At 51.9% G+C, this 24,518-nt stretch overlaps 1 protein-coding gene and 1 non-coding gene across 7 annotated transcripts; both read right to left on the bottom strand.

The window, feature by feature from the left end:
• Positions 1 to 6,276: 6,276 nt before the first annotated feature.
• PABPC4 (poly(A) binding protein cytoplasmic 4) lies at positions 6,277 to 24,184 on the bottom strand. 6 transcript variants are annotated; one of them, XM_055140062.1, is made up of 17 exons: positions 23,826 to 24,184; positions 22,883 to 23,203; positions 18,774 to 18,967; positions 17,779 to 17,894; positions 16,366 to 16,505; positions 15,883 to 15,977; positions 15,165 to 15,302; positions 14,227 to 14,322; positions 10,372 to 10,644; positions 9,672 to 9,759; positions 9,404 to 9,523; positions 8,820 to 8,906; positions 8,602 to 8,729; positions 7,747 to 7,840; positions 7,408 to 7,538; positions 7,122 to 7,224; positions 6,277 to 6,587 (listed from the first exon to the last, which is right to left on the bottom strand). In XM_055140062.1, the coding sequence occupies exons 2-16, from the start codon at positions 23,073 to 23,075 to the stop codon at positions 7,135 to 7,137; spliced, it is 1,983 nt and encodes a 660-aa protein (XP_054996037.1). In that variant the 5' UTR covers positions 23,076 to 23,203; positions 23,826 to 24,184; the 3' UTR covers positions 6,277 to 6,587; positions 7,122 to 7,134. The 6 variants fall into 6 exon arrangements, with proteins under 6 accessions (XP_054996037.1, XP_054996040.1, XP_054996038.1 ...); XM_055140065.1 differs by having other exon boundaries at positions 9,452 to 9,523; XM_055140063.1 differs by lacking the exon at positions 23,826 to 24,184 and adding an exon at positions 23,501 to 23,677.
• Positions 13,903 to 14,035, bottom strand: LOC129405407 (small nucleolar RNA SNORA55). The gene has a single exon (XR_008630558.1). It is a non-coding gene; the product is annotated as a small nucleolar RNA SNORA55 (small nucleolar RNA).
• Positions 24,185 to 24,518: the final 334 nt, after the last annotated feature.

The raw sequence follows: 24,518 nt of genomic DNA, 5'->3' as shown, positions 1-24,518 counted from the left end.
GTATGGAAGGATCAGGGGTGCCAGACAGGTGCAGAGAGCTCCCTCTCAAGGCCAAAAATGGTACCTGAGCTCCTTGTAAGGATGCCGCGAAAGTACCTTCTTCCCGTGAATGTAACCGCTGGTAACCATTTTGAAGCTCTCTGCCGTGCCTTTACTGGTGAAATCCTACCTAGTTTTGGCGTGGCAGCCTGGCAGCTCCCTGATTTTGACATCCAAGAGTTTTCGCCTTCTGGGGAACTCGGGTTGTCCCTGTGCCCTGCGGCGGGTGAAACTGCCGAAAAGGAGAGAGGAGGGGGTGTTTGGTGTGGCCAGGGATAACTCCTGGCGGGGCTCAAGGGACCGTATCTGGTGCCGGGTCAGCTGCGTGCAAGGCCAGCGCCCTGCCTGCCCAGGAAGCTTCGATTAGTCATTATCTGGTCCAGCTGAGAGAGTGAAACAGTCAAGACATTTACATCACCAGTCAACTGCTGCCTGGTCTAAAAAGAGGACACACTTCAAGGCTCTCGGCCCCAAGGAGGTCCCAGCAAAAACAGGGTCCCTGGAAAAGTCAGGCCTTAAGTCCAGCTCTCAGCTGAATGAGGGGAGACTAAGTCCAGCCAGGAGGCAAATCTGTCCCTTGTCAACACTGAAAGGCAGGATTGGAATGATAGCACAGCGGGAAAGGCATTTGTCTTGCACTCAACCGACCTGGGTTCGATCCCCGGCATCCCATATGTTCCCCCAAGCAACACCAGGACTAATTCCTGAGTGAAGAGTCAGGAATAATCCCTGACCACTGCAGTTGTGACCCAAAAAAAGGTGACCAAAAGAATTTTTAAGTGCTGAAAGGCAGATCTTTGGACACCTGCCCTCCCCCCCCCCCAGCCCCAGTCTACTGCAGACTTAGAAAGAGGGTTCATGGAACTCGTGAAGACAAAGCTACTGGGGCCCTACTTCTGAGGCCCTACTTCGGATGTTCCTGTGAGAAGACACGGTCCCGGCGGTACCTTCATGTTCAAGTCCCAGCTCTGCCCTAAGGCTGGCCCAGCCCCGCTGCAAACAGAGAGACTCTCAAGGGAGGCAGCTGTGTGGAGCAGCCAGGCACCCGGGACACGATCACAGGCCATGGAGTGCCACAAGAGGCAGGAGCTGGAGAAGCTGAGAGGGGGGAAGGATTCTTCCCCGCAGCCTTCAGCCCTCAGAGCCCTGAGTCACAGGACTTGGGACTTCAAGGATCCAGAGTGAGGCCCAGGAGGTTGGACAAGGGTTAAGGCACTTGCCTTACATGTGGACAACCCGGGTTTGGTCCCCAGCACCACATGGTTGCCTGAGCACCGCCAGGAGGAATCCCTGAGTATAGAGCTGGGAGTACCGAGCACTGCTGATGTGCCTTCCACCCCAGAAGCCTCCAGAATGACAAGAATATATTTCTGCTGTTTTAAGGCACCAAGTTTGTGGCAATTTGCTTTGGTTGCCCCAGAAAAGTATTATACCAATCCAAATTGAGAGTGTTGGAGGGGGGGGGGCGCGGGGAGGGCACATTCAGCTATGCTCAGGACTTCTGGCTTTGCACTCAGAGATCACTTCTGGTGGGGATTGGGGTGGGTAGGGCGTTTGCCTTGCATGCGATTGACCAGGGTTTGATTCCTCCGCCCCTTTCGGAGAGCCTGGCAAGCTACCCATGGCGTATTCGATATGCCAAAAACAGTTAACGACAAATCTCACCATAGAGACGTTACTGGTGCCTGCTCCAGCAAATCAATGAGCAACAGGATGACAGTGATAAAGTGATAGTATGCCAGGGATGGAACCCAAGTTGGCCTCATGAAAGGCAAGTGGCCTACCCACTATACTGTCACTCAAGCCCCAAGTGGCACCGATGAAAAGAGCAACAGCTGGGATGTGGAACAGCAATAAAGCCAAGTGTTTAACATATGTAAGATCCTTAGATTCCCCTGGCATATGACAGGAGAAGAAAGAAAAACACTAGTGGGGCCAGAGCGATAGATGTCGGTTCAATCCCCAGCATCCACATGATCCTCCAAACACACCAGGAGTGATCCTTGAACACAGAGCTAGGAATAAACTCTGAGAGTTGATAGGTGTGGCCTCACAAACAGAGAGAAAGAAAGAAGGAAAGAAGGAAAGAAAGAAAGAAAGAAAGAAAGAAAGAAAGAAAGAAAGAAAGAAAGAAAGAAAGAAAGAAAGAAAGAAAGAAAGAAAGAAAGAAAGAAAGAAAGAAAGAAAGAAAGAAAGAAAGGAAGAAAGGAAGAAAGGAAGGAAGAAGAAAGAAAGAAAGAAAGAAAGAAAGAAAGAAAGAAAGAAAGAAAGAAAGAAAGAAAGAAAGAAAGAAAGAAAGAAAGAAAAAGAAAGAAGAAAGGAAGGAAGGAAGGAAGGAAGGAAGGAAGGAAGGAAGGAAGGAGAGAGAAAGGAAGGAAGGAAGAGAGAAAGAAAGAAGAAAAGAAAGAAAGAAAGAAAGAAAGAAAGAAAGAAAGAAAGAAAGAAAGAAAGAAAGAAAGAAGGAAGGAAGGAAGGAAGGAAGGAAGGAAGGAAGGAAGGAAGGAAGGAAGGAAGGAAGGAAGGAAAAAGGAAGGAAGGAAGAGAAAGAAAGAGAAAGAGAGAAAGAAAGAGAGGAGAGAGAGAGAGAGAGAGAGAGAGAGAGAGAGAGAGAGAGAGGTAAGGAGGGAGGGAGGACACTAGTGGAAACCAGAAAATTTCTTCTTCCGACACATTCAAACAAACGCAAAGCCTTGAACACGTCTACAATAGCAGAAATAGATGTTAATGTGTGGGCGACAGAAGGTACATGCCATATTCAGGTACCCTTTGAAAGTGAAAATCGAGGGGCTTTCACTTTTAGAAAGTGAAAATAGACAGTACAGCAGGGAGGGTACCTGCCTTGCATGTGGCTGACCTGAGGTGGATCCCTGGCACCACATGTTTCCTGGAGCCATGCCAGGAACGTTCCCTGAGCACAGAGCCAGGAATAAGCCCTGAGCACCTCAGGGTGTGATTCAGAAGAAGAAAAAAAAGCCTGAATATTGTTTCCTGTCCCCTGCTGAGGACCACGCCCCATCCCAACTCCTGGCAGACCCCCCTCTGGGCAGCTTTGCTTTCATTGGGAGGGGGAAGGGCACACCCAGGGGTGCTCAGGGAATCACAGGCAGTGCCAGGAGAGATGGACCAGGTCAGCCACGTGCAAGGCAGACGCCCTCCCTGCTGTGGCTCTCTGGCCCCTGCAGCTTTGTTCTGAGCGGCTGAGGTGCGGGAGTTCAGCTTCCACCAGAGCTGGTCTTAGGTCTCGTGTGACTTTTCCTTCAATTACTGCCATAGCTATTGTGTGAGTTTTTATTTGTTCCTTTGTTATTTTCTAAGATAAAAAAAAATGTTTAGCTCTAGCTCTGCCGCTAACTATATGTATATTTAACTCTCTAGGCCTGCAGGTTCTTGCATTTTGTTTTGGGGGCACACTTATGGGGCTCAGGGCTCTTTCCAGCTCTGTGCTCAGGGGATCCTGCAATGCCGAGGAGTAAACCCAGGCCTCCCTCACGCAAAGCCTGTGCTCAGTCCATTGAGCCCTTGCTCTAGACCCTAGATGTTCGCTTCTTATTTATGTTACTATTTTTGTGTCACACTCAGCAGTGCTCAGAGCTTATTCCTTGTATTGTGCTCAGGAATCACTTTTGGTGGGCTCAGGGGATCATATGGGGTGCCAGGGATAAAGCCCAAGTCAGCCAGGTGCAAAGCAAGCAATTCACCTGCTATACTCTCGCCCCCAACACTCAGACTTCTAAGTATTTTCCTACCAATTCTCACCAAACAAGCTGTTCAGAACTCAGAGCCCCTAAATGGTCCCAGTGGGGTTCAGCTCTAGCAGATCCTCAGCCTAAACTTCAGCCTGTCACTCCATTTCTGAGTTCCCAAAATGCTCAGCTGTCACCAAGACCCCCGTCACTGACCGAGACATCTCCAGATCCACTGTTGGCCCCGTCGGAGCACAGTCATCTTTCCCTGTTTCCTTTCATGTTGGGATTCCAAACATGAGACACTGGAAATATTTACCTGTTTCATAACCCACGGGATGGAATGTGTGGTTCTCTAAATAAAGGCAGCAGACACGTCACCCGCCTCTGCCATCCACCTTGCAGACCCCCCTGAGCCCATGTCCCCACTCTCGGTGCAACCACAACTGGTGGCCTAAGCAGGCCACTCTCTTGGGCATACAGAATGACTGAGAGCCATCCTCTCGCCATCTTTATCTAACTCAATACTCTGAGTTTCCAAAGTGCTCAAGGCCTTGTTCTATACCCTGTGATTGTTTTACTCACAGAATCTGGCTCAATTCTTACTGCCCTGCTTCCATCTCCGAAAACTCCCAGGAAGTTGTCAGCATTCGAGCCCAAATGCTTACCTATTAGCTGTTCAGAACCCAGAACCCCCAAATGGTCCAGTGGGGTCCAGCCTTTCTTCAGTGGGGATCAGATCCAGCAGATCCTAATTCCAGCCCGTCCCTCCATTCCCATGTTCCCAAAATGCTCAGCTCCATCACCGAGACCTCTCACCTCTTTTCCCCAAATGCCAGCATCACCCCTGCCTGAGCTGTGATGCCTCTTTCAGCTCTTCTGGCTGTCTGACCTTTCAAAGCCCACTCTGGCCTCCTCTCTCCAGGTGGAACTGTCATTTCCACAGACCCCCAGTAATCTTGTCACACGCTCACCAGCCATGCATTGAGCTTTCTGGGAATTCTGGATGGGCCCAAGCTGTGGTTATGAATGGGCCCCAGCTGGAGCGCTGGGACTGCACAGTCGCCATTACCTGCGGAGTCAGGGCTGTGGGAAGCACCAGGTCTGGCCAAGCCACTTGGAGAATACCCGATCACAAGTGCGGGTCTGTAGTCCCTGATCCCCACTCAACCCCAGCCTCATTGCTTCAAGATCACACAGGCCAGCCCACCTCAGTCTCTAAGAACCCTAGAAATAACTGCAGGCACAATGGGATAGCCAGTGGTTAGGGGAATCTACTTCATATAGGGCCTTTAGGTGTGTTTTTTTGGGGGGGCCACACTCTGATGCTTATGGGATGCCAGGGATCAAACCCCGGGTCAGTTGCATGCATGCAGGGTAAGAGCCCTACATGCTGCTGTACCATCTTTCCCCTTCCCAGAACTTTAGTTAAGGTAAAACCAGACATTAAGAAAAAGCAGAGGGACTGGAGTGATAGTACAGCGGGTAGGGCATACTTGCGCGCGGCCGACCTGGGTCAATCCCCAGCATCCTATATGGTCCCCTGAGCACCGCCAGGAGTAATTCCTGAGTGCAGAGCCAGGAGTAACCCCTGAGCATCACTGGGTGTGACCCAAAAATGAAAAAACAGAAAAAGAAGCAGAGGGGCTGAGGCAATAGCACAGTGGGTAGGGCATTTGCCTTGCACACGGCCGACCCGGGTTTGGTTCCCAGCATCCCATATGGTCCCCAGGGCACCACCAGGAATAATTCCTGAGTGCAAAGCCAGGAGTAACCCCTGTGCATCACCAGGTGTGACCCAAAAAGCAAAAAAAAAAAAAAAAAAAGAAAAAGAAAAAGAAACAGAGTCCCAAGAAGATCCCAAGGAAAGGACTGGCTATGTGGAATGACTGAGACCAAGGCCATGTTCTGGTCTTTTGAGGATCAAAAGAATGCAAAAGAGTCAATAAGCGCTTGTTTGCTGTGATCTGACTTATCTCCCAAGCAAAGTTTCTCCCACCAGCAGGAAAGGCTTAGTAATGTAATCTAGAACTGATCATATCTCCAGAACCCAGGTATGGTGGGAGAAAAACCTGGACCAGTAGTCCAAGAGGAAAGACAGATCAGCTCCCGCACCCCATGCCAACCCCACCATTCCCCAGATGTTCCTGGCCCAGGCCCAAGGTCCACTAAAGAACTGACTGCCTCCTGGCCAAGTCAGAAAGGGGTCACCATAAAGATCTCCCACAGGGTCATTGTGCTACCTTCTAAGCCAAAATAACTACTACCAGTCAAGACAAGAGATAATGATCTCACTTGACTCTCACATTCTGGAATGTATACAATAAAACTGTGTCATCAGAGTTTAAACCGAGAGGCCAGAGTAATAGGACAGCGGACTGGGCTTTTGCCTTGCACACGGCTGACTCAGGTTCGATCTCTGGCACCCCATATGGTCACCTCAGCAATACCAGTAGTAATCCCTGGTAGTAAATCAGAAGTAACACTGAACATGACCCCAAAAGCAAAAGCAAAAACAAACAAACAAAAATACAGAGTTTAAACAGAGGCAGTTTTATGGAGGTTTTTTTTTTCTTTATTGAGAAACTTAAGACTTGGTTACATCAAATAAAACCAATTTCTGGGGAAGAAATCAAAACCCACAATAGAAAAAAAAAAAAAACTAACACTATCTGGGTCAGAACGGAACCCAGAAAATATATTCTTTAATTGAAAAATTCTAGGCGCTTCATATTTGACCTTTTGATACAAAATGACCTATGAAATTGGTAACTGTGGTTCTCGGCATTGAGGTCCATAGGACGAGCTTAGGAAGTCTTCAAAACTTAAGCTGAATTCCGTGAGGGGTTATTTGGCTTTTGAATCCTGAAAAACACCAACACAAACACGTAAGTGGAAAAACCTTCCGAGTCACTGCAAGCCCTGGCACGGTGGGTGCTGGAGAGCAGACACTGGCGGGCAGGATTATTTCTGGTCTGGGCACTGGGGCCTGTCCTCGAAGACTGACCCACAAAGGTCTCTGCGTCTACTGAAATAATCCATGTCACTAGTCAGGCGTGTCATTGCCTTCCACGTGGACATGAATCTGGGACCTACTGGGTCCTGAACTAGGGAGCGGCCACAGAGCACAGCCTTAGCCTCAGGCCCAACCAGAGGACGCTGAGGAATCTGAGAGGCCATGCATGTCCTTGGGCATCAGACCAGGCCAACATGGTGACTCTTGAGACAAGAGCTAACCAGGTGCTCTGCAGAAAATTATTGTTTGCTCCTGAAAACTCATTCCCTGTTTTTCTCCACATGAACTCATCCAGCTGACAAAAACCCAACTGGCAACCCCTAATCTTTTAGGAAAAGTCCCCCCCGTCCAAACCACAGCAGGAGAGCGGAAATGTCACCTACGGTGTTTCTTGGCCTAGGAGGTAGCAGCAGCCACGGCGCCCACCTTCTGGGCAGCTTCTTTCTTGGCATGATGGGCCTGGAGAACTGCCACAGCTTCATCCACCTGTGGGGCGTGAGAGTCAGTGACCTGAGGAGACCGCCCCCAACTCCCAACCCCTGCTGCCCAGCCCAGCCCAGCCCAGAAAGGGATGGAGGGTCCCGCTATTGTTTCCCCAAACACAGGCATCCCTGGGGTCAAGTCCCAGGTGAGGCCTGAAGACACTGGAGGTGCCCGGAAGCAGCTCACCTTGGAGCGGAGGGACTCGGGCGACTCCAGCATATGCAGCAGTTCCGAGTTGTCGATCTCCAGCAGCATGCCCGTGATCTTGCCCGCCAGGTTTGAGTGCATCGTCTGGATGAGCGGGAATAGACGTTCTCCTGCAGAACCCAGCGAGTGCTGAGAGCTCAACGGGCTGAACCCAGCTGGCTCTAGCCCCAGCAGCACACGGTCCCCACCAGGAATGACCAGAAAACAAAATATAAAGACCCAGAAAACATTCCAAACAGAAGCCGTGAGAATGGACTGATGGGTCCCAATAAATACCGGGCTCCAGCCGCTTCTTGACGAGCGAGCAGGTCAACTTACCCAGCATCTGTTTCTGCTCCTGGGGAGGAGCTGCAGCCAGCATGGAGGCCGTGAGCGGCTCCTGGCCCTGCACGTGCACAGCAGGCTGGGGCGCCTGGGGAAGGAGACAGGAATGTAAGGAAACAAACGTCTGATGCTGGGCTGCCAGATACCAGGCGAGGCACAACTGCTTGGGGTAATCATGGAAACCCACACAGGGTTAGGCAGGAACCCGGCGCCTCTCTAACCCAGTGCAGGAGGGAACACCAGCCTGCCGAGCCTCTTCCTGAAATGCGCTCCTTTCAGATGAGCTCCAGCAGAGAACAGGTCACAGGCTGCGGCTATCAAACTTGCTCTCATTATGTTACACAGTTATCTTGTACCGAAAGCTCAGGGACTGTGAAGGAGCAACATCAAGGCCAGCCTCAGCAAGGCTTCTGCAGGTAAACACTACACAGAGCAGAAGGTCTGAGAAATGTCCAGCAGCTCAAGGCCCCTGGGCACAGTGTGGCTCCTCTGCAGCCCGTGGCTGAGAGCAGGAACAAGCTAGCTGTCCCTCAGATGGCCTGAGGCACCAGGGTCATGCACTCCAAAGACAGCAAGTGCCAGCCTAAAAAATGAGGAAATTCGCTCCAACTTCATATTAAAGCTGCAGTTCTCGGCAAAATGCTCTTTCCCGCTTTCACTGATGGTGGAGCAGAGCAGCTAGAAAGTGAGCCACGTGAGTAGCGGATGGGAGAACGCGGGCTGGCTGCAACCGTGTGCTGGGCAGCTCCCAGACTCCTCTCAGGCACTGTCCCACAAGACAACGCACTCTCACAGCAGGCCCCTAGCAGCGGTCCAAGGAATCCATGCAAGGCATCTCCTGATGCTCACCTGCAAGGGCTGTAGGGCAGGGTGGGGACTGCGGACGCTGGAAGCGTATTTGTAGGGTGTGACGGCTCGAGGGGCAGAGGCAGCGACGGCAGCACGGGGCGCTAAGTTCTGCACAGCCGTGGGAACGCCTTGCGAGAAGAAGAGCGGAATTAAAGCCCGTCAGTCTGGGCAAAGGCCCGTTAATTCCCTCTTTCCCCATTCTGTGCATCCAATACCACCTCCAGACTGGCAGCTGTCAGTCAGCCCTTGCTGGGCGGCACCAGCCCCACCAAAGTCCATAGCCAAGCGGTCCGGGCACTCAGACCCTACAACAGACCAGCAAATGCACATCAGTGTTGGCAGCAGAGGTCCGACTGGCCACGTCCCACGGAAGGAGGAATTCCAAAGCATGTTTACACAAGACATAATACATGGGGCCACTAGAATTACTTTCCAGAAAGTGCCAACGGAGAAGATACAACTCCTTCCACCTCTCAGGATAGAGGACACGCTCCTAAGAAAGCTCCCCTGGATCTCTAAGCATACCCAGGAGATGCCTGTGTGGTCAGTCAGCTAACAAACTCCTATTAGTGAACAGTCTCACGAGTCACGGATGAGCAAAGCACCTTAGGGAGTCACCAGCACTCTCAGGCCTCACTGCTGCGCCTCTGCACCTTCGGTACCTCTCTACATGCACAGCTAAGACTGGAGCGCCAAGACTGAAGAACAAGCGCACAGCAAGCGGGTCAGCCCTGGGCGGGCCTAGACAGCATCCTGAGCCCTCGCTTCCCTGAGTCACGGTTCTCAAGGCCAGTTTGCTCACCGACTCTCTGAGCGGTAGTAGGGAGGCCACGAGAGGCCGGAGCATTACCAGTTGGAGCCAGGTGGCGAAGAGTTGGACGAGGCCCAGACTGGCGTATAGCGCTTGGCATGCCCTGGAAGCCTGGTGACGAGACAGAGATCAAACGTCAGTGGTGAGGGACGAGGACTGGCACCGGGGCTGCGCGCCAAGCAGGGAAGGCAGGGGAGAGCGGGCGGGTCCCTCAACCCTCAACCCTGGCCTCCACAGGCTGTCGCTCCCCACCACCTACCTTGAGGTCGCCCACCTTGCTGCCAGCGTGGGTTAGGCCTCATCTGTGCCAGCTGGTTAGGCGTGTAATACGGAGGTCTCCCCTGAGCCTGCCGGAAGAACACCCAAGCCCTTTCAGCATTGAAGGACCTGCGCCACACTAGGGAAGCAGCCTGTCTACCGGCTGGGCTGGAGGGTCACTTGGCTCAGAAGGTGAAGGGAAGGGTCGTGCGTCAGGGCCTGTTCCTTGCTGTGCTCAGGGGACCACGTGTGGTGTCAGAGACTGAATTACGGTCGCAGCCACATGAAAAACAAGTGGCTTACCTTCTAAACCATCTCTCTAGCACCTCCACCCTTCAATGGCGGAGTTTGGGACCACACAGTGGGACATTTATACTTCCAGGTCAAACCCCAGTGCACTACATGCAAGGCAAGTATGTCAACCACCGTGCTGTCTTTCCAGCCCCACTAAGGATTGTTTCCCAAGGATGGAACCTGGGACAGCGCGGGCAAGGCCAGCATCTCACCGGCTGTACTGGACTCTCTCTGCAGCCTCTGCTGGGGACTCTACCCCTGTCGCTGCACTTGAGAACAAGAGCCGGCCCTTTCTCATGCCTCCTCAACTATTCTCGGCATCGCCCTAGCCCTAGCCCTGCAATGTCCAACGAAGTTCCCCTCCCCAGACCGGCTGCTAGTGGGTAAGTTCCAAAGGGCAGACCCACCTGTGGAACAGCTGGCACAAAGTAGCCCCCAGCTGCAGGCTGGAACTGGTTCAAGATGGCATTGGCAGGAAGCGCCCTCATGCCAGCCACCCGCTGCATGTACTGGTTGGTCAGGTGAGCCTTCCTCTCCTCCTTCCTCTGGGCCAGCGCCACATACAGGGGCTTAGAGCCCACGATGCGGCCGTTCATCTCAGTGACTGCTTTGGTTGCCTCTTCAGGAGAGGAGAAGCAGACAAAGCCAAACCCTTTGCTTCTCCCATCCTCCAGCATTACCTGGGAAACAAATGCAGCTAGTTCAGAACAAGGTGCTTGTGTGGGGAGGGGCAACTGCTGTGACTCGAACCGTAGGTTCTCTCTGCTATGGAAAGCCAAGTCAAGGGTTCTCAGCCCTGTCCTAGATGGATCTTCCAGACCAATTAACTTACCACCTGGGGGCAGAGCTGGATGTTTACCTGTGATCAGAACCCAGTGATCCTAGCTTGCAGACACTGCTAAAGGTTCAACCAGGACCTTAAGGAGGATAGCCAGAAGGTCCCGGAAAGAAATAGCTAAGAGCGAAAGGCAATGTATTTGTGGAATTCATCTACCTAAGAACTTGGCAAACAAAACTGGTTTGGCAGAACATGCTTTTGAAATAAGGAGTTACAAACTCCCAATAGTTCCATCATTCATTCACTGACAACAGACAACCAGCTGGGAGAGCAGCAGCAGCCCAGCCCAGCTGTATCTGGGCTGGATGACCTGAACCAACACACACACACCCACGTATGCACGCACACATGCGCACGCGCGCCTGCCAAGTCTCAACAGCCCCTACTCAACTGCAGAACACACAGAAATCTCCGACCCGAACAACTTCTTGCAGCAGAGATGGCCCAGGGCTTTGCAATAGGCCTTCTCCGCTGGGCCGCTCCAGACGGGGGCAGGTGCCGTCCCACCGCTGCACTCTAAGACCTCCAGCAGTCACCAATTTCTAGAAGCCAGCAAGAAGCACCAGCTCCCACATGGCCACAATCCAGAGACACACACAGGAATCTCGGACACGAGCAACCTGCGGCAGCAATTTCTTCAGACCCTAATTATTAAAATCTTAGAATTCCTAAAGCGACATTATATTATATCCATAACAGGCAATACGAAACACATTGCCTAGCAATTGTATTTTCAGCAGATATAAGGGGAGGCAGGAGTGGTCTCGAAATATTGAAGGTAACACAAGCAGGGGGAGGTATGGAAAGTGGGGGGTGGGGGAATACTGGGGATTTTGGTGGTGGAAAATGTGCACTGGAAAAGGGATGGGTGTTGGATGACCGTATGATTGAAGTTCAAACATGAAATTTGTACTACTGTATCTCATGGGTGAATTAATAAAAAAATACAATAAAAACCCACACAACTGCACTCCTATGCCCATTGCACCCAGCAGCACTGCTCCCAACAGCCAACAATCTGGAAATAACCCAACTGTCCATGACCAGATAAAGAAACCATGACACATATGTTCAATGGAATACTACTGAGCTACAAGAAAAGATGGGCTTAAAGCCACCTCCTGCCAGTGCCAGATAGTCTTGTCATTGGCCACCGTCCAGAACTCACGGCTGCTTCTCCTGGAAGGGAGCATAAAATGAGGCCCCCATAACCATGCCACCGGACTCTGCACCAGGCTGTTTTCACTCAGGGCGCCCCAGAGGGGGGCAGGTGAGAGCCCTCCCCGCCCCAAAGGACCCAGCCCCGCCAGCCGACCCCCACAACCCACTGGCGCCACGCTCCAGGCCACTTTCCACACGCTTGGGCGGAGCTTCAAATTATGAGTGAACATATTCCTGACCTTCGCGGCCGTGCGACACATCATAAGACACTCCCTACTCATTTTCCATAATTACCACACCATATTTGATGGGGCTCATATAGTAGGCAACAAGTTATAGAGGGAAACATATATGTGTGTATATATATATGCCTATATACATATTTTCATACATATATACCCAAGCTCACATCACCCAAAATTTAACATGTTAGTGATATCCTATAGAATGTCTTAATGGTTCCCGCCGAAATAGAACAATCTTCACACTGTTTTCTATATGAACACTCTTTTGTAAGCATGTTCAGCAGCTCTTCATAACAAACAATACAAAATACATTCTTTTGGTTGTGCTTTGGGACAGGGCTTGGGGCTTGGGATGGAAACATCCAAATTTAGTGGTGGGATTGGTGTGAGTATTAATTGTAATCAAATATTGTGAAATAACTTATAAAATAAATAATTTTTTAAAAAAAGATGGGTTTATAAAATTTGCTGCTACATGGATGGAAGCAGAGGGCATCAGGCTAAGTGAAGGACAGAGAGAGACACAGAGTGAGCTTTCTCACATGAGGGGCAGAAAGCAGTGGGCGGTGGGGGTGCAAGACACTAGGGTAATGGCTGAGGGAACTGGTCACTCTGGGCTGTGGGTATGTAAGGGATCATGCTATGCAACAAAACAATGTCATTAATAATATTGTAAACCAGGTTACCCAAAATAAATTAAAAAAAAAATTATTAGAGGCATCTCAGGAGAATGTCTCATGTTCTAGGAGCCTGAAATTAAAAAACACTCGATGGCTTTTGGCTTCACCTGCAAAGGTCCATCACTGCTCCCCAGCCCGCCTAGCGGCTCTGGGGCTGGGACCAGGTGGCACTGTGCTGCCTTGCTCACTGCCTTGAGAGCTTCCTCCCGAAGCAGAGAAGGTGCAGTGAAGCTATTTCAAACCCACAGTTCTCACAGATGCAGTGGGGCCAATAAGGTTAAGGGTGACAAAAGAATGTGACCCTGTGACCTGGAATTGGTATCTACAAAACTTAAGACTCTTGGGTTCTTCTTTCAAGTGTCAGCCTACTATAAAGCTGTGAGGCACATCCCTGCACCCATGACGGCTGCCAGTCAGGGGAGCTAACAGAAAGGGGAAGGGAGTGAGGCATGTTAACCTCACAGGAAGGCCTAAGGGCACTTCTCTACCACCCCAGGGTGACGCTGGATCCCGTCCCCCGGAAGGAAGGGCGGTCTCAGGAACAGTATGTGCAAGCGGGATGGCACCCAGGCTCACATCAGATGCCATCAATGACCATCATAATGTTAAGTGCCAAGGACAGACACAGCTCCCCCTCCCCCTTCCCACGTAAGCAGTGTTCTTTTGTTCAAGGACTCAAATTCTTTATCTTGAAAATGGGGTTCAAACGTACCCTAATTCCATTGATATGATTAGCAGATTAGCAAAAGAAATCAATCAAATGACGCACACTGCATACATGGAAAAACAAACTTTCTGTTCTTTCCTTTCCTTTTTTTTTTTTTTTTGGGCTTTTTGGGTCACAACCTGTGATGCTCAGGGGACCATATGGGACGCCAGGGACTGAACCTGGGTGGACCATGTGCAAGGCAAACGCCCTACCCGATGTACTATAGCTCCTGCCCCTGTTCTTTCTTCAGAGACCAGTGGCCCCCGACCCTTCTAAAATCCTCAAAACATTTCTCTTCAAGGACAAAGTATGGCAGAGCTGTAGAGACAAGCCCCAAGAAAAATGGAAACGACCCGTCTGGATTTACTCTGCTTGTACTGTTGCACCATCTGTCCCCACGCCAGCATGAAGCAGCAGGAATGGGAAAGATTCAGGTGCTTTGGGAAGTGGCTGGGTCACAGGCAGCAAGATGTGCCTGAGGCTAATTAACCAGGGGCCAGGAGTAAGGGTGACCTCTCAGAAAGGGCCAAGACAAACCACACAGATTCCATTCCAACACAACAAAGGCTAACACTCCTCAGGAGGACACCACTACCGCTTTCAACCCCCCACATCTCAGCAGGTAGTACCTTTGCACTGGTGATGGATCCAAAGGGAGAAAACTCTTTCCGTAACTTTTCATCATCAATGGTGTCATCCAAGTTCTTAATGTACAGATTGACCCCCTGAAATACAAGGGTATTAATTACACGTCCATGCCTCATCGATTCCTTAAAGACGGGGATTCTCAAAGTGTGGATGTAGACTGGCGGACTCAGTATCTCTATTTGTCAGAAATGCACATCCTTAGGCCTAACCCTAGATCTAACGGGTCAGAAAAGCTCAGCAATCTGTGGGAACCAGCCCAGTAGACATTCCTGGCACAGGCTCCAAGGTGGGAAGTAATAGCCCTGGCTCCGAGAGAACAGCATCGACATAGGTCTCTGCTCTCCCGCCATCAGCCACCTGGGCAGAACCGCTGGACCAGCAGCACATTTTTTGTCCTGTTCCAAGCTCAAGGTTACCAGTAACACATAAGACAAAGGAACGCAGAGAACCAGCAGAGGCTTCCAGAAAAGTCTCTAAACCTCTCCCATGCTAATTTCATGTTTCTGGGCCACACCTTGAGGTGCTGGGGGAGGAATGGGGAGGAGGGACCTTCTACAGCATTGGGATTTGAACCAGGGTCACGCCACCATGGCCATATCATACGCTAGGTAAGCATCATAACTTTCGCAGTACTTCTCTGGCCCTATGACTGCTGTGATCTGACCTTCAAGAAGAAATGACCAAGCAGCTGCCTCCGAGGCCCAATGAACTTTTTGTTCTTTTTGGACTCCACCCAGTGAGATGCTCGAGCAGGGCTGGGGTACCACTGAGTTAGCGCCAGGGGTGGAAACTGGAGCATCTGCATGCAGCTATACCTGAGGCCTTTGTGCCAACATCTGGCCTGAGCCTGCTGAACTTCCGGGACCATACACTTATCTACGAAACCCTGCTGGAGAGGCCTGTTAAAACCACTTCTCACCTGATACCGACTAATTCTCTCTTGTTTCAGCTGTTCAAATTTCCGTTTTAACTCAGCCTGCCGTTCCACTTTCTTTTGTGCACGGCCTACAAATATGGCTTTGCCACTGATTTCTTTTCCATTCATCTCTTCCACAGCCTAAAGAGGAAAACACATGTCTTGAAACCAAGATGCCAAGCAGGGGCCTTGCTCTGGAAATCTCTAAGTCCCACCAAATAGTCTGAACAGAACTGTCCTACACAGGGTCAAGACTAATTTCATCCTGCGTCTACTAAGCAATCATCTGTAAAATAGGGACAGTATTTCAATGGGTTATTGATCCAGATAACACAGGGGTCAGGCGGAAGTAGAGTGGGGTGATTTTCAAGCAAGCTGGGCGTGAACCTAGGTTCGTACTCGGCTGTCACTAACTCCCCCAGGTTCCTGTGGGTAATTAAAGTCGCAGACGTTGGGGAGCTGCTTCGCTGTTCCATCAGCAACCCTCGGGCCTTCACCATTTCTGAATGTGAACATCTGCCTTGCTCTTTCAACCTACAGAGCTGAGCAAGCAGAGGTGGCAGGTATGTGCCGTGTTATGAACAACCAAGGGAACGCGTGCAGAGTGCAGAAGTGTGCACGGCCCACAGCTCCAGGTCTGCTCCACTCTGACCGGCAAGGCCCTGCCCACGCTCGGGGGCCACTGCCTACCAATGGTCCCCGACCCTCGTGGTACTCTCACCTTATTGGCATCCTCGTGTTTTTCGTAACTCACAAAGCCAAAGCCTTTGGATTTCCCACTGGGATCTCTCATCACCTTGACACTTAGGGTCTTACCTATTACCAAAGGACAGAACTATTAGTAACACCATCTCCACCACAGCTCAGGAGGGAGACTGCCTCAAGAGGCTTACTGGAAGAAAATCCCTTACTTGTGGACCCATATGGACTCTCTCTTAAGAAAGGGGGTACCACAGGTCTGGGCTTCTGGGCTTTCTAATTCTGACCACACTGCCGCATGATGGCTGTGGGCATGGGACAAGGCAGGTGAAGCCACGCCCTAAGACTGGAGTCTATTCCTATCTGCCCTGTGCCCTTGACCACACCAACTAATTTACTTCTGTCTCTCTAACAGGTCAGCCTCGATCAGTTGCAGAACTGGTATATGTGGGGGGGGGGGGAAGAGGAGGGGAATGAATATTTGGGGAAAAGGACCCCAACTTACCAAACTGGCTAAATAGCTCTTTCAGACTCTCATCATCCACCTCTTCCCCAAAGTTTTTGATATAAACATTGGTGAATTCCTTGGCCTTGGCGCCAAGTTCTGCTTCGCGCTCTTTTCGAGATTTGAATCTGCCTACAAACCTAAAAGGAAACCAAAAAAATAAAACAAAAAACAAAAAGACCCCAAAAACCCAGAATCACTTAGAGGAAGAAACAGTATGCCTGAGGCCCAAGGGTACGCAGGTTAAAGGGTGTCAGGAGAGGGTATGCTCCAAGGAGTCCCACTCTGTCCCCCACAGAGCAAGTTCAGAGACTCCCGAGCAGAGAGAAGGACTGAGATGTCGGCCCGGGGCTCCTCCTACCACATCACACTGCCTCTGGGAGAAGCCTGGTGACCGTGCGCTAAAACGTCCAGTTCTGTGCATCTATGTAAACGCACAGAAAAGGTCTGGAAGGACACAAACCACACTGTTAACAGTAGTTAGCCCCAGCAGCAACAGTTGGAGTCGACCAGGAGGTGCCTGCGTCTTCTCCCCTCTGCTCATTGTGCACACTGGCATACTAGAAAGTTCCTCATTCCGTTCTCGCAAACCCTGAGGGAGCCGACCACAGAGCATGATGCACAAGTCATGGGTGCAAACACACCCCATCATCTGGTCAGTGACCTATAGTTAAGACCTTTTTTAAGGGGGTGCTCAGGGGACTGTATGGGATGTCGGGGATAGAAGCCAGGTCAGCGCGTGCAAGGCAAGCGCCCTACCTGCTGTACTATGGCTTCTGCCCTGTAGCTAAGATTTACTCCTTTTCCCTCTTCCTGAACAGCCCCACTATGGTCCCCCTCTGTGTCCTGCACACACCAGAGAACCACACCAAAGCAACAAGTCAATCCTGAACCTCAAGTACCTGTGACACAGGCACTTCACTGTAACCAAACTCGAGCCAGCCTTTATTAGAAGACCGCTGAATGAATTAGTGGAGATTTGGGGACAATTTGGTGTCATCCATTACCAAGTGGCCCCTAGACCCTAGAGTCCCAGGGAAGCCACGGTCACACAGCTAGCTTGCTCCTGGTCAGTCCAGGTCCCTCTCCACTCTGCCGCTGGCCAGATCCCTGCTCAGAGTGGGCGGGAGCTGCCTTGCAGCCAGCCCCAGTGTCATGCTCAAACCCACAGATGAAGGCTTTTAAAGGAGAGGCGGCAGGCAGGCCATGGCCTGGGCAGAAAGCCCACCTTGGCGAGTCTAAAGGGCTGCCGTGGCTCAGGCAGGGAGACTCACCAGCCCTGGAGTGGAGAGGTAGGAGCAGGCCACACTTGGGCCGAGAGAACCAGTAGCCGCCTTGTGTGTGCCAGTTAATACCGAGGTGGGGCCACAGCTGGCTCATGCGATGGCTGTCGCTCCGGACTGGGACACTCACACTTTGCGGTCATTGAGAAGCATGCCATTCATCTTCTCGATAGCCTTGTCGGCAGCCTCTTGGGTCTCGAAGTGAACAAAGGCATATCCCTTAGATCCGTTCTCATCACACACCACCTGTCAAAAGCAAGACAGGCCACTGCATCAGTACCACCCACTCAAGGACCAGCACCTGGCCCCCAGATATGTCCCATTTACAAATGACAGCCCCTGTCTATTCCGTTTCCTCTCACCAAGACACTTTGAGGGAGAACAGGGAGAGCTCAGTGGTCAGGGCGCAATGCTGTGCATCAAGCACTGCCTGAGCAGTTCAGGCTCTAGCACTGAACCATGTGGTCTCATTGGGGAATGGCCCCTGGGCCTCTCTGAGCACTGCTTGGGAGGCCCGCCCCCAAACAAAAAACAGCACATTTATTTGGAGGACTAGGAAGATGCTTTGCATGTGGGACCCCTGGTAGTGCATGTCCCCTAAGTCCTACCAGGAGCAACCCCACACTCTACCAGGTAACACCCCAAACCAGGAGGAAAACAAATCTAGGGCCAGTAATATAGCTCAGTGGGAGAGCACTTGCCTTGTAAGTTAGGCCCTGGGTTCAATCCCCAGCAGCACTTTTTTTTTTTTAAGCAACAAGCATTTACAGACTTGAGTACAAAACCAGCGCCACAAAAAAGAACCCAACAGAACTCCCAAACCGGCAACAGGACTTCATACTAGCATCAAATTACATATGTCAATGCCTGGAGATCAGACGGACTCCAACCTCCAGAAGCCTCAGCAAGAAACAGGAAGGATATTTCAGGCAAAGGGAAGAACAAAACACCTCACTGGTTCTGCTAAGTTGAGCCAAGATTATCTATAGCAAACTTTTAGATTTCAGAGTCACCCTGGGGCTTCAATAATTACCCTCCTGCCCAATTCCACAACTTTCATATTTGCTATTTATCCTGATTTCAGGATTCCAATATTATGCTGAAATCACTTAGTTCAACATTTACCTTACAGGACAGAATGTTTCCAAAAGCAGAAAAAGTGTCATAAAGTGCCTTGTTATCTATAGATTTATCCAGGTTCTTAATGAAGACATTCCCCACACCAGACTTCCTCAAAGAGGGATCCCTCTGAGACCACATGATACGAATTGGTTTTCCTTTAATCACATCAAAGTTCATGGTGTCCAAGGCCCGCTCAGCTGCAAGAGAGAAATAAGCATTTCAGTCAGGGATAGGAAACATCAGCTAGTTTGAAACTGCTACTCTCCTGGAACCAACCCTAGGACTTTTCAAGCAATAATTTCACAATGATTTAAAAAACAACAACAAAACCACACCACCAAAAACCCTAAAATAAAAAGGCATCTGATTCTTCAGCCAACTTACTACTTCCTGCTGGGTCCCTGGAGAGGGAGTTAAGGAGCTATCAACTAAAAGGTCTCATGGTACAAAGATAGAAGGATGATCTACTGACGAGACTGCAGTCCATCACCCACTGCAACTCAGGGAGAGCTGAAACTACCCATTTTATGTGAACTGATGTTACTGCTAAGAAACTACTGACAAATTTTCTCTCAGATCTTGCAAAGCTGGTCAATTAGCTGTCTTTTTGCTCTATTGAGGGAAGGCCAGGGGTTTGTTTGGATCACACCCAGCTTAGAGCTCTAGAGTGGGGTTAAGTCCTGGTAGTGCTGGCAGGACTATGGAATAAGGAGAACAGAACCTGTAGGAGTTAAAACTGCATGTCTTGTATGTACCTGCATACAGCTGACCTTGGGTCAAATCACAGGCACCACACATGGTCCCTGAGCATGGAAAGGGATCACTCCTGAGCAGACCTAGAAACAGCCCTGAGCACTGCTAAGTGTTGCCAAAAAAATAAAAAATAAAAAAACTTGGGGCTGGAGCAATAGCACAGCGGGTAGGGCGCTTGCCTTGCACGCGGCCGACCCAGGCTGACCCAGGCTGACCCAGGTTCGAATCCCAGCATCCCATATGGTCCCCTGAGCACCGCCAGGGGTAATTCCTGAGTGTAGAACCAGGAGTAACCCCTGTGCATTGCTGGGTGTGACCCAAAAAGCAAAAAAAATAAAAATAAAAATAAAAAAAAAAATAAAAAAACTAAAGAAAAAGCCACGAACCCTGACCTCCTGCACAAAGCCACCCCTGAACACCTATTAGGTTTGGCCAAAAACAAAAACAAGCAAACCAAGGGAAAAAAACAAGGAACCCCAGCTGCCTGCAGGCAGAGCAGCCCTGCAGCCCAGATTTGTACCCCAAGCAGTCAGTCTCTAAATCCAGGAAACAAATGAAACCTACAAGCAACTTTTTGGGGAGTTCTTGGGGCCAGACCTGGAAGTGCTCAAGGATTACTCCTGGCAGGGCTCGGGACAACACATGGTGTCCTGGGGCTTGAACCTGAGTCAGCAGTGTATTAGACAAGCATTTTCCCTACTGTACTGTCACTCCAGCACCTATAAGCAAACTTATTGGTACATGCGTATTATCTCCAGTTACCTGTAGTTTCAATTTCTGAAAACAGAAATAGACTCACAAAAAAGTATGACTACCAAAATGGTAGCACTGCCGAAGCACTGTCATCCCACTGTTCATCGATTTGCTCGAGCAGGCACCAGTAACATCTCCATTGTGAGACTTGTTATTACTGTTTCTGGCATATTTGAATACGCCACAGGTAGCTTGCCGGGCTCTGCCGTGCGGACGGGATACTCTTGGTAGCTTGCTAGGCTCTCTGAGAGGGACGGAGGAATCGAACCCAGATTGAACACCCTACCTGCTGTGCTATCCAGTCCTACCAAAATGGTCACATGGAAATATTCTAGGTATTATCAGGACAAAAAGAATAAAAGCAGAAACTGGAGCAATAGTATAGCAGGTAGGACACTTGCCTTGCATGTGTCTGACCCAGGTTTGATCCTTGGCACCCAGTATGGTCCCCTAAGTCTTCCAAGAGTGATGCCTGAGTGCAGAGCCAGGAGTAAGCCCTGAGCACAGCCAGCTGTAGCCCCAAACCAAACCAACAAAGTCAAAGCACCTCAGGTCACAGACCTCATTACACTTGGGGGGTTCCAGCTCCTTTGAGTCTTCTGGAATGCTGAACCCAAGTCCTAGGAAATTTCAGAACTTTAGTGCCTGAGAAAGCTCAAATGGCTGAGCACGTGCTTGTCCACAGGCGGCCAGGGTTTTACCAGGAGCACCTCTGAACACCAAGCCAGAGCTGGAACACCTAAGCACCACCAGGTATGGCAAAAAAAAAAAAAATAAAGAAAAAAAAAAAGGAAGTTCCAGGACTTCAGAAGCGACACCGCAGAATGCCTCCATCTGCACTGTTCCCTCACCTGCCACCTGCTGCAAGAACACGTCACCAAAGTGAGAAGGGCTAGTGGCCAATTTCATGACTCATCACTCAGAAATCTCCCATGAGGGGTATGGGGGTTCCCCTAGCTCAAGACATCATCTCCCTTAAACTGGGGGGAAAAAAATCCCCTAACTCTGTCACTCCACAAGTTCTGCTGGCCAGTGAGCAAGGGACTAAGGTCTCCTCTCACCCTTCCTACCACCTCTCTCACCAGCCTCAGGCCAGGGCTGCTTCAGGTGCTTGGGAAGACAACAGGTGCAAAAGCGAAGGCCAGCCCAGTTGACTTCAGGGAGGGCTACCTACAGCCTCTGGGACCCCCAACCTTCAATAAAGTGGAGCAAAGGAGCCCATTTCCATACGGCACCCATCTATTTCCAGACCATGGTGCTGAAGGCAAGTGGGACAAATCTGGCCATACTTATTTATAGCCGGGAGAGGTCCTGCAGAGGTATGCGCTGGCACACACTGACCAACAGCTTCTGCTCCTGTCTCTAAGGGACAGGATCTTTGTTCCCAAGAGCCAGGAAGGCAGGGAAGAGGCAAAGCACCGACGATGTTCACCCCACTAAGGAAAGTTTGCCGGGTGCCCTTCTTTGCGCCCTCCACGGTGAGTTCTGAGCAGTAAACTCTTGCAGTGCCTCATGTCTCTCAACAAGTCCAACCCTCTGCTCTCAGCTGCATCCTGAGCAGTTGACACTCTTCTGCTTCACAGTGAACAAAGTCGGGACAAAAATAGGGGCCCAGAGAGCCTTTGCCACAGAATGGCTTGCTTCTCCCAGGAAGGATCTCTACAGTTGTTCCTTTTAATCTGGAGTCACGTGCCATGGCTGATTAGGTTTCTGCTGGCCTTGCTCTTGCAGCATACCTCTCTCCAGGCTCTAAGCTTGGGCCGCCCAGGCTCCCGCTCAGCCGCCACCCGCCAGCAATTCCTTTCCTTCAGCGGGTCCTGGAGTCTTCAGCGGATGGAAGCAAAAAAGATTCTGACACATGGGAAGCATTCTTCTCAGGGAGGAGAAAATTCCCATGAGGCCTGGATCCCTTCTCCCTGGGCTTCCTCAGAGCCAGCAAAGAACACCAAGGCCAAGCAGCACAGGGAGCTGGCTGGGCACATGCCATGTGGGAGGTGCCAACACAGGTCCCCATGGCAGTTTAATGCAGATAGTCCCCTCTGTTTCCTACCCACCCTCAAAGTCGGTGCTTCCCGATCAATCCACAACTAAACCAACTCAGTCCAAGGCTGGCTGGAAAGAGACTGCCAGGTAGTCGGTGAAAATCCTACAGAACTGTGTTCCTATGGCCCCATCTGTTTGGATAGGCTGGAAAAACCCCCTCAAGCCCTTGGAGGCATGCCCAGCTGATCAGGTTAGGGGGTCTCCAAGAGGCCACATCGCCTGGCACAGGACCACACAGTGCAATGACAGAGACTTCCGCTCATCTCCTTTTACAGTCTCCTTGGGTTCCAACGACACTGCCACCACTGATTAGCCCAAGGTCACCGAGGAGCAAGTGGCGAAAGCAAGATTGAAACTCGGGTTATCTGCAGCCAGGATCCCTGCTCGCCACCCCCACCCCCCGTCTCTCCCCGCCACCACCTGCTTCCCTGGAGCAACGCTGGCTCCTGGAGCAACGGTGCAGTCGGCCCTGCAGCCCAGCAACTGCTGCAGGAGGGGAGGGGCGTGCCTCGAGGAGGGCGCCGGCGAGGGTCCCCGGGGCCGCGCCCCGCGCTCCTACTCACCGTCGGCCGGCTGCTGGAAGTTGACGTAGGCATAGCCCAGGGAGCGGCGGGTGATCATGTCGCGGCAGACCCGGATGGAGAGCACAGGCCCCGCAGGACTGAACTTTTCGTACAGCATGGCCTCGGTGACGTCCGAGTGCAGGTCACCCACGTACAGGGAGGCCATGGGGTAGCTGCTGGCTGCAGCGTTCATCTCCCCAGCCCCCACCACCCCGAGCCCCGCCAGGAGGACTTCTGAAGAGGGACCACACAGTTGACAAAAGGGGGTTCTTCTCCGTGGAGCCGGGGCCCGCGCCGCGGCTCACAGGTGGCAGCGGGCAGCTAGGAGGAGCAGAAAGCGGAGTTCAGGGACAGCTCGGAGGAGGCTGCGAAGGCGCAGACAAAAGGCTCTCAAAAACAATATGGCCCTCCCGGGGACTGGGCGATCTCCAGCTGTCCCTGCCCGGGGCGCCCCGATCCCGGAGGGGTGGGGTGGTGGGGGTGGGGACACACACAGGGATCTCTATTAAAATGGGGATTCCCCACCACCACCACCACCACCACCACCACACACACACTCACACACACACACAGACACACACACACGCGCGCGCGTAATCTTTTTCTTTTAAAATAAACCTGCAAGAGGCAATCAGAGGTTGCCCACGCCGGCCCCCGGGCCACGCGCGTCCCTATAAATACAGGCCGGGGCCGGCGGCGGTTTAAGATTACAGCAGTCCCGGCGAGAGGGAAACCAAATATTGGTCGGAGCCGGCTCGGCCCGAGCGCGCAGCCGCCTCCCACACGCCGGGCAGGCGAAGGGCAGCGCGGACACGTGGTGCGCCCGCGGGGCGGCCGGGGGCCGGGGCGGCGGGCGCGGGCGGCCACGCGGCGGCGGCGGCGGCGGGCGCGTGGCCGGGGCGCGTGGCCGGGGCGCGCGGGCGCGGGCGGGCGGGCGGCTCACCACGGAGCGGCGGGCGCCCAGGTGCGGCGGCGGCGGCGGCGGCGACGGCGGCGGCGGCGGGCAGGCCGGAAGCGTGCGAGGGCGCCTTGCCCGCGGGTGTTCCGAGGAAGATTCGCTTTTTTCTTTTCTTTTCCTCCTTTTTTTTTTTTTTTAAGATTTTTTTAAGGCGTTTTCAGGTTTTTTTTTATCTTTTTCTTTTTTTTTCCCCTCAGGCGGCTGCGCCCGCGAGCAGCTGAGGCTGCGGCGACCCGGGGCGGAGAGAGCGGCCGGGGGGAGCCTCGGCTCCATTTATACCCGCCCGCCCCGGGCGCTGCTGGTCGAAGGGCGCCTGGCGACCTGGGCGCAGTCGTGCCCGCCCACTCGGCCCGGGGGCCCGAGGCGGGGCGGCCACGCGAGAGCGACCCGGCGGGGCCGCGCGGCGCCACAGCGACCCCTGGCGCGCGGAGGACCGCTCCGGTGGGGCCTAGGCTGGACCCCAGGGTCTCTTCCCAGAGCCCGCAGCGCCCACCCACCGCCCCACAACGCCCGCAGAACCCGGAGGTCTTTTAATTCACTCCCTGGTTCTGGTTTATTTGTTTGTTTGTTTGTTTTGTTTTAATTCTGTTTGATTTGGGTTTGGGGGCCACACCCGGCTCTGCTCAGAGCATACGCCTAGCTGTGCACTCAGGAATTACTCCTGGAGGTCCTGGGGGC

This window comes from Sorex araneus, chromosome 5 (genome assembly GCF_027595985.1).
Source record: "Sorex araneus isolate mSorAra2 chromosome 5, mSorAra2.pri, whole genome shotgun sequence".
In the NCBI taxonomy this organism is placed as follows: Eukaryota; Metazoa; Chordata; class Mammalia; order Eulipotyphla; family Soricidae; genus Sorex; species Sorex araneus.
Note: the sequence above shows the minus strand (reverse complement) of the source record. Positions and strands in the feature narration are given on the sequence as shown.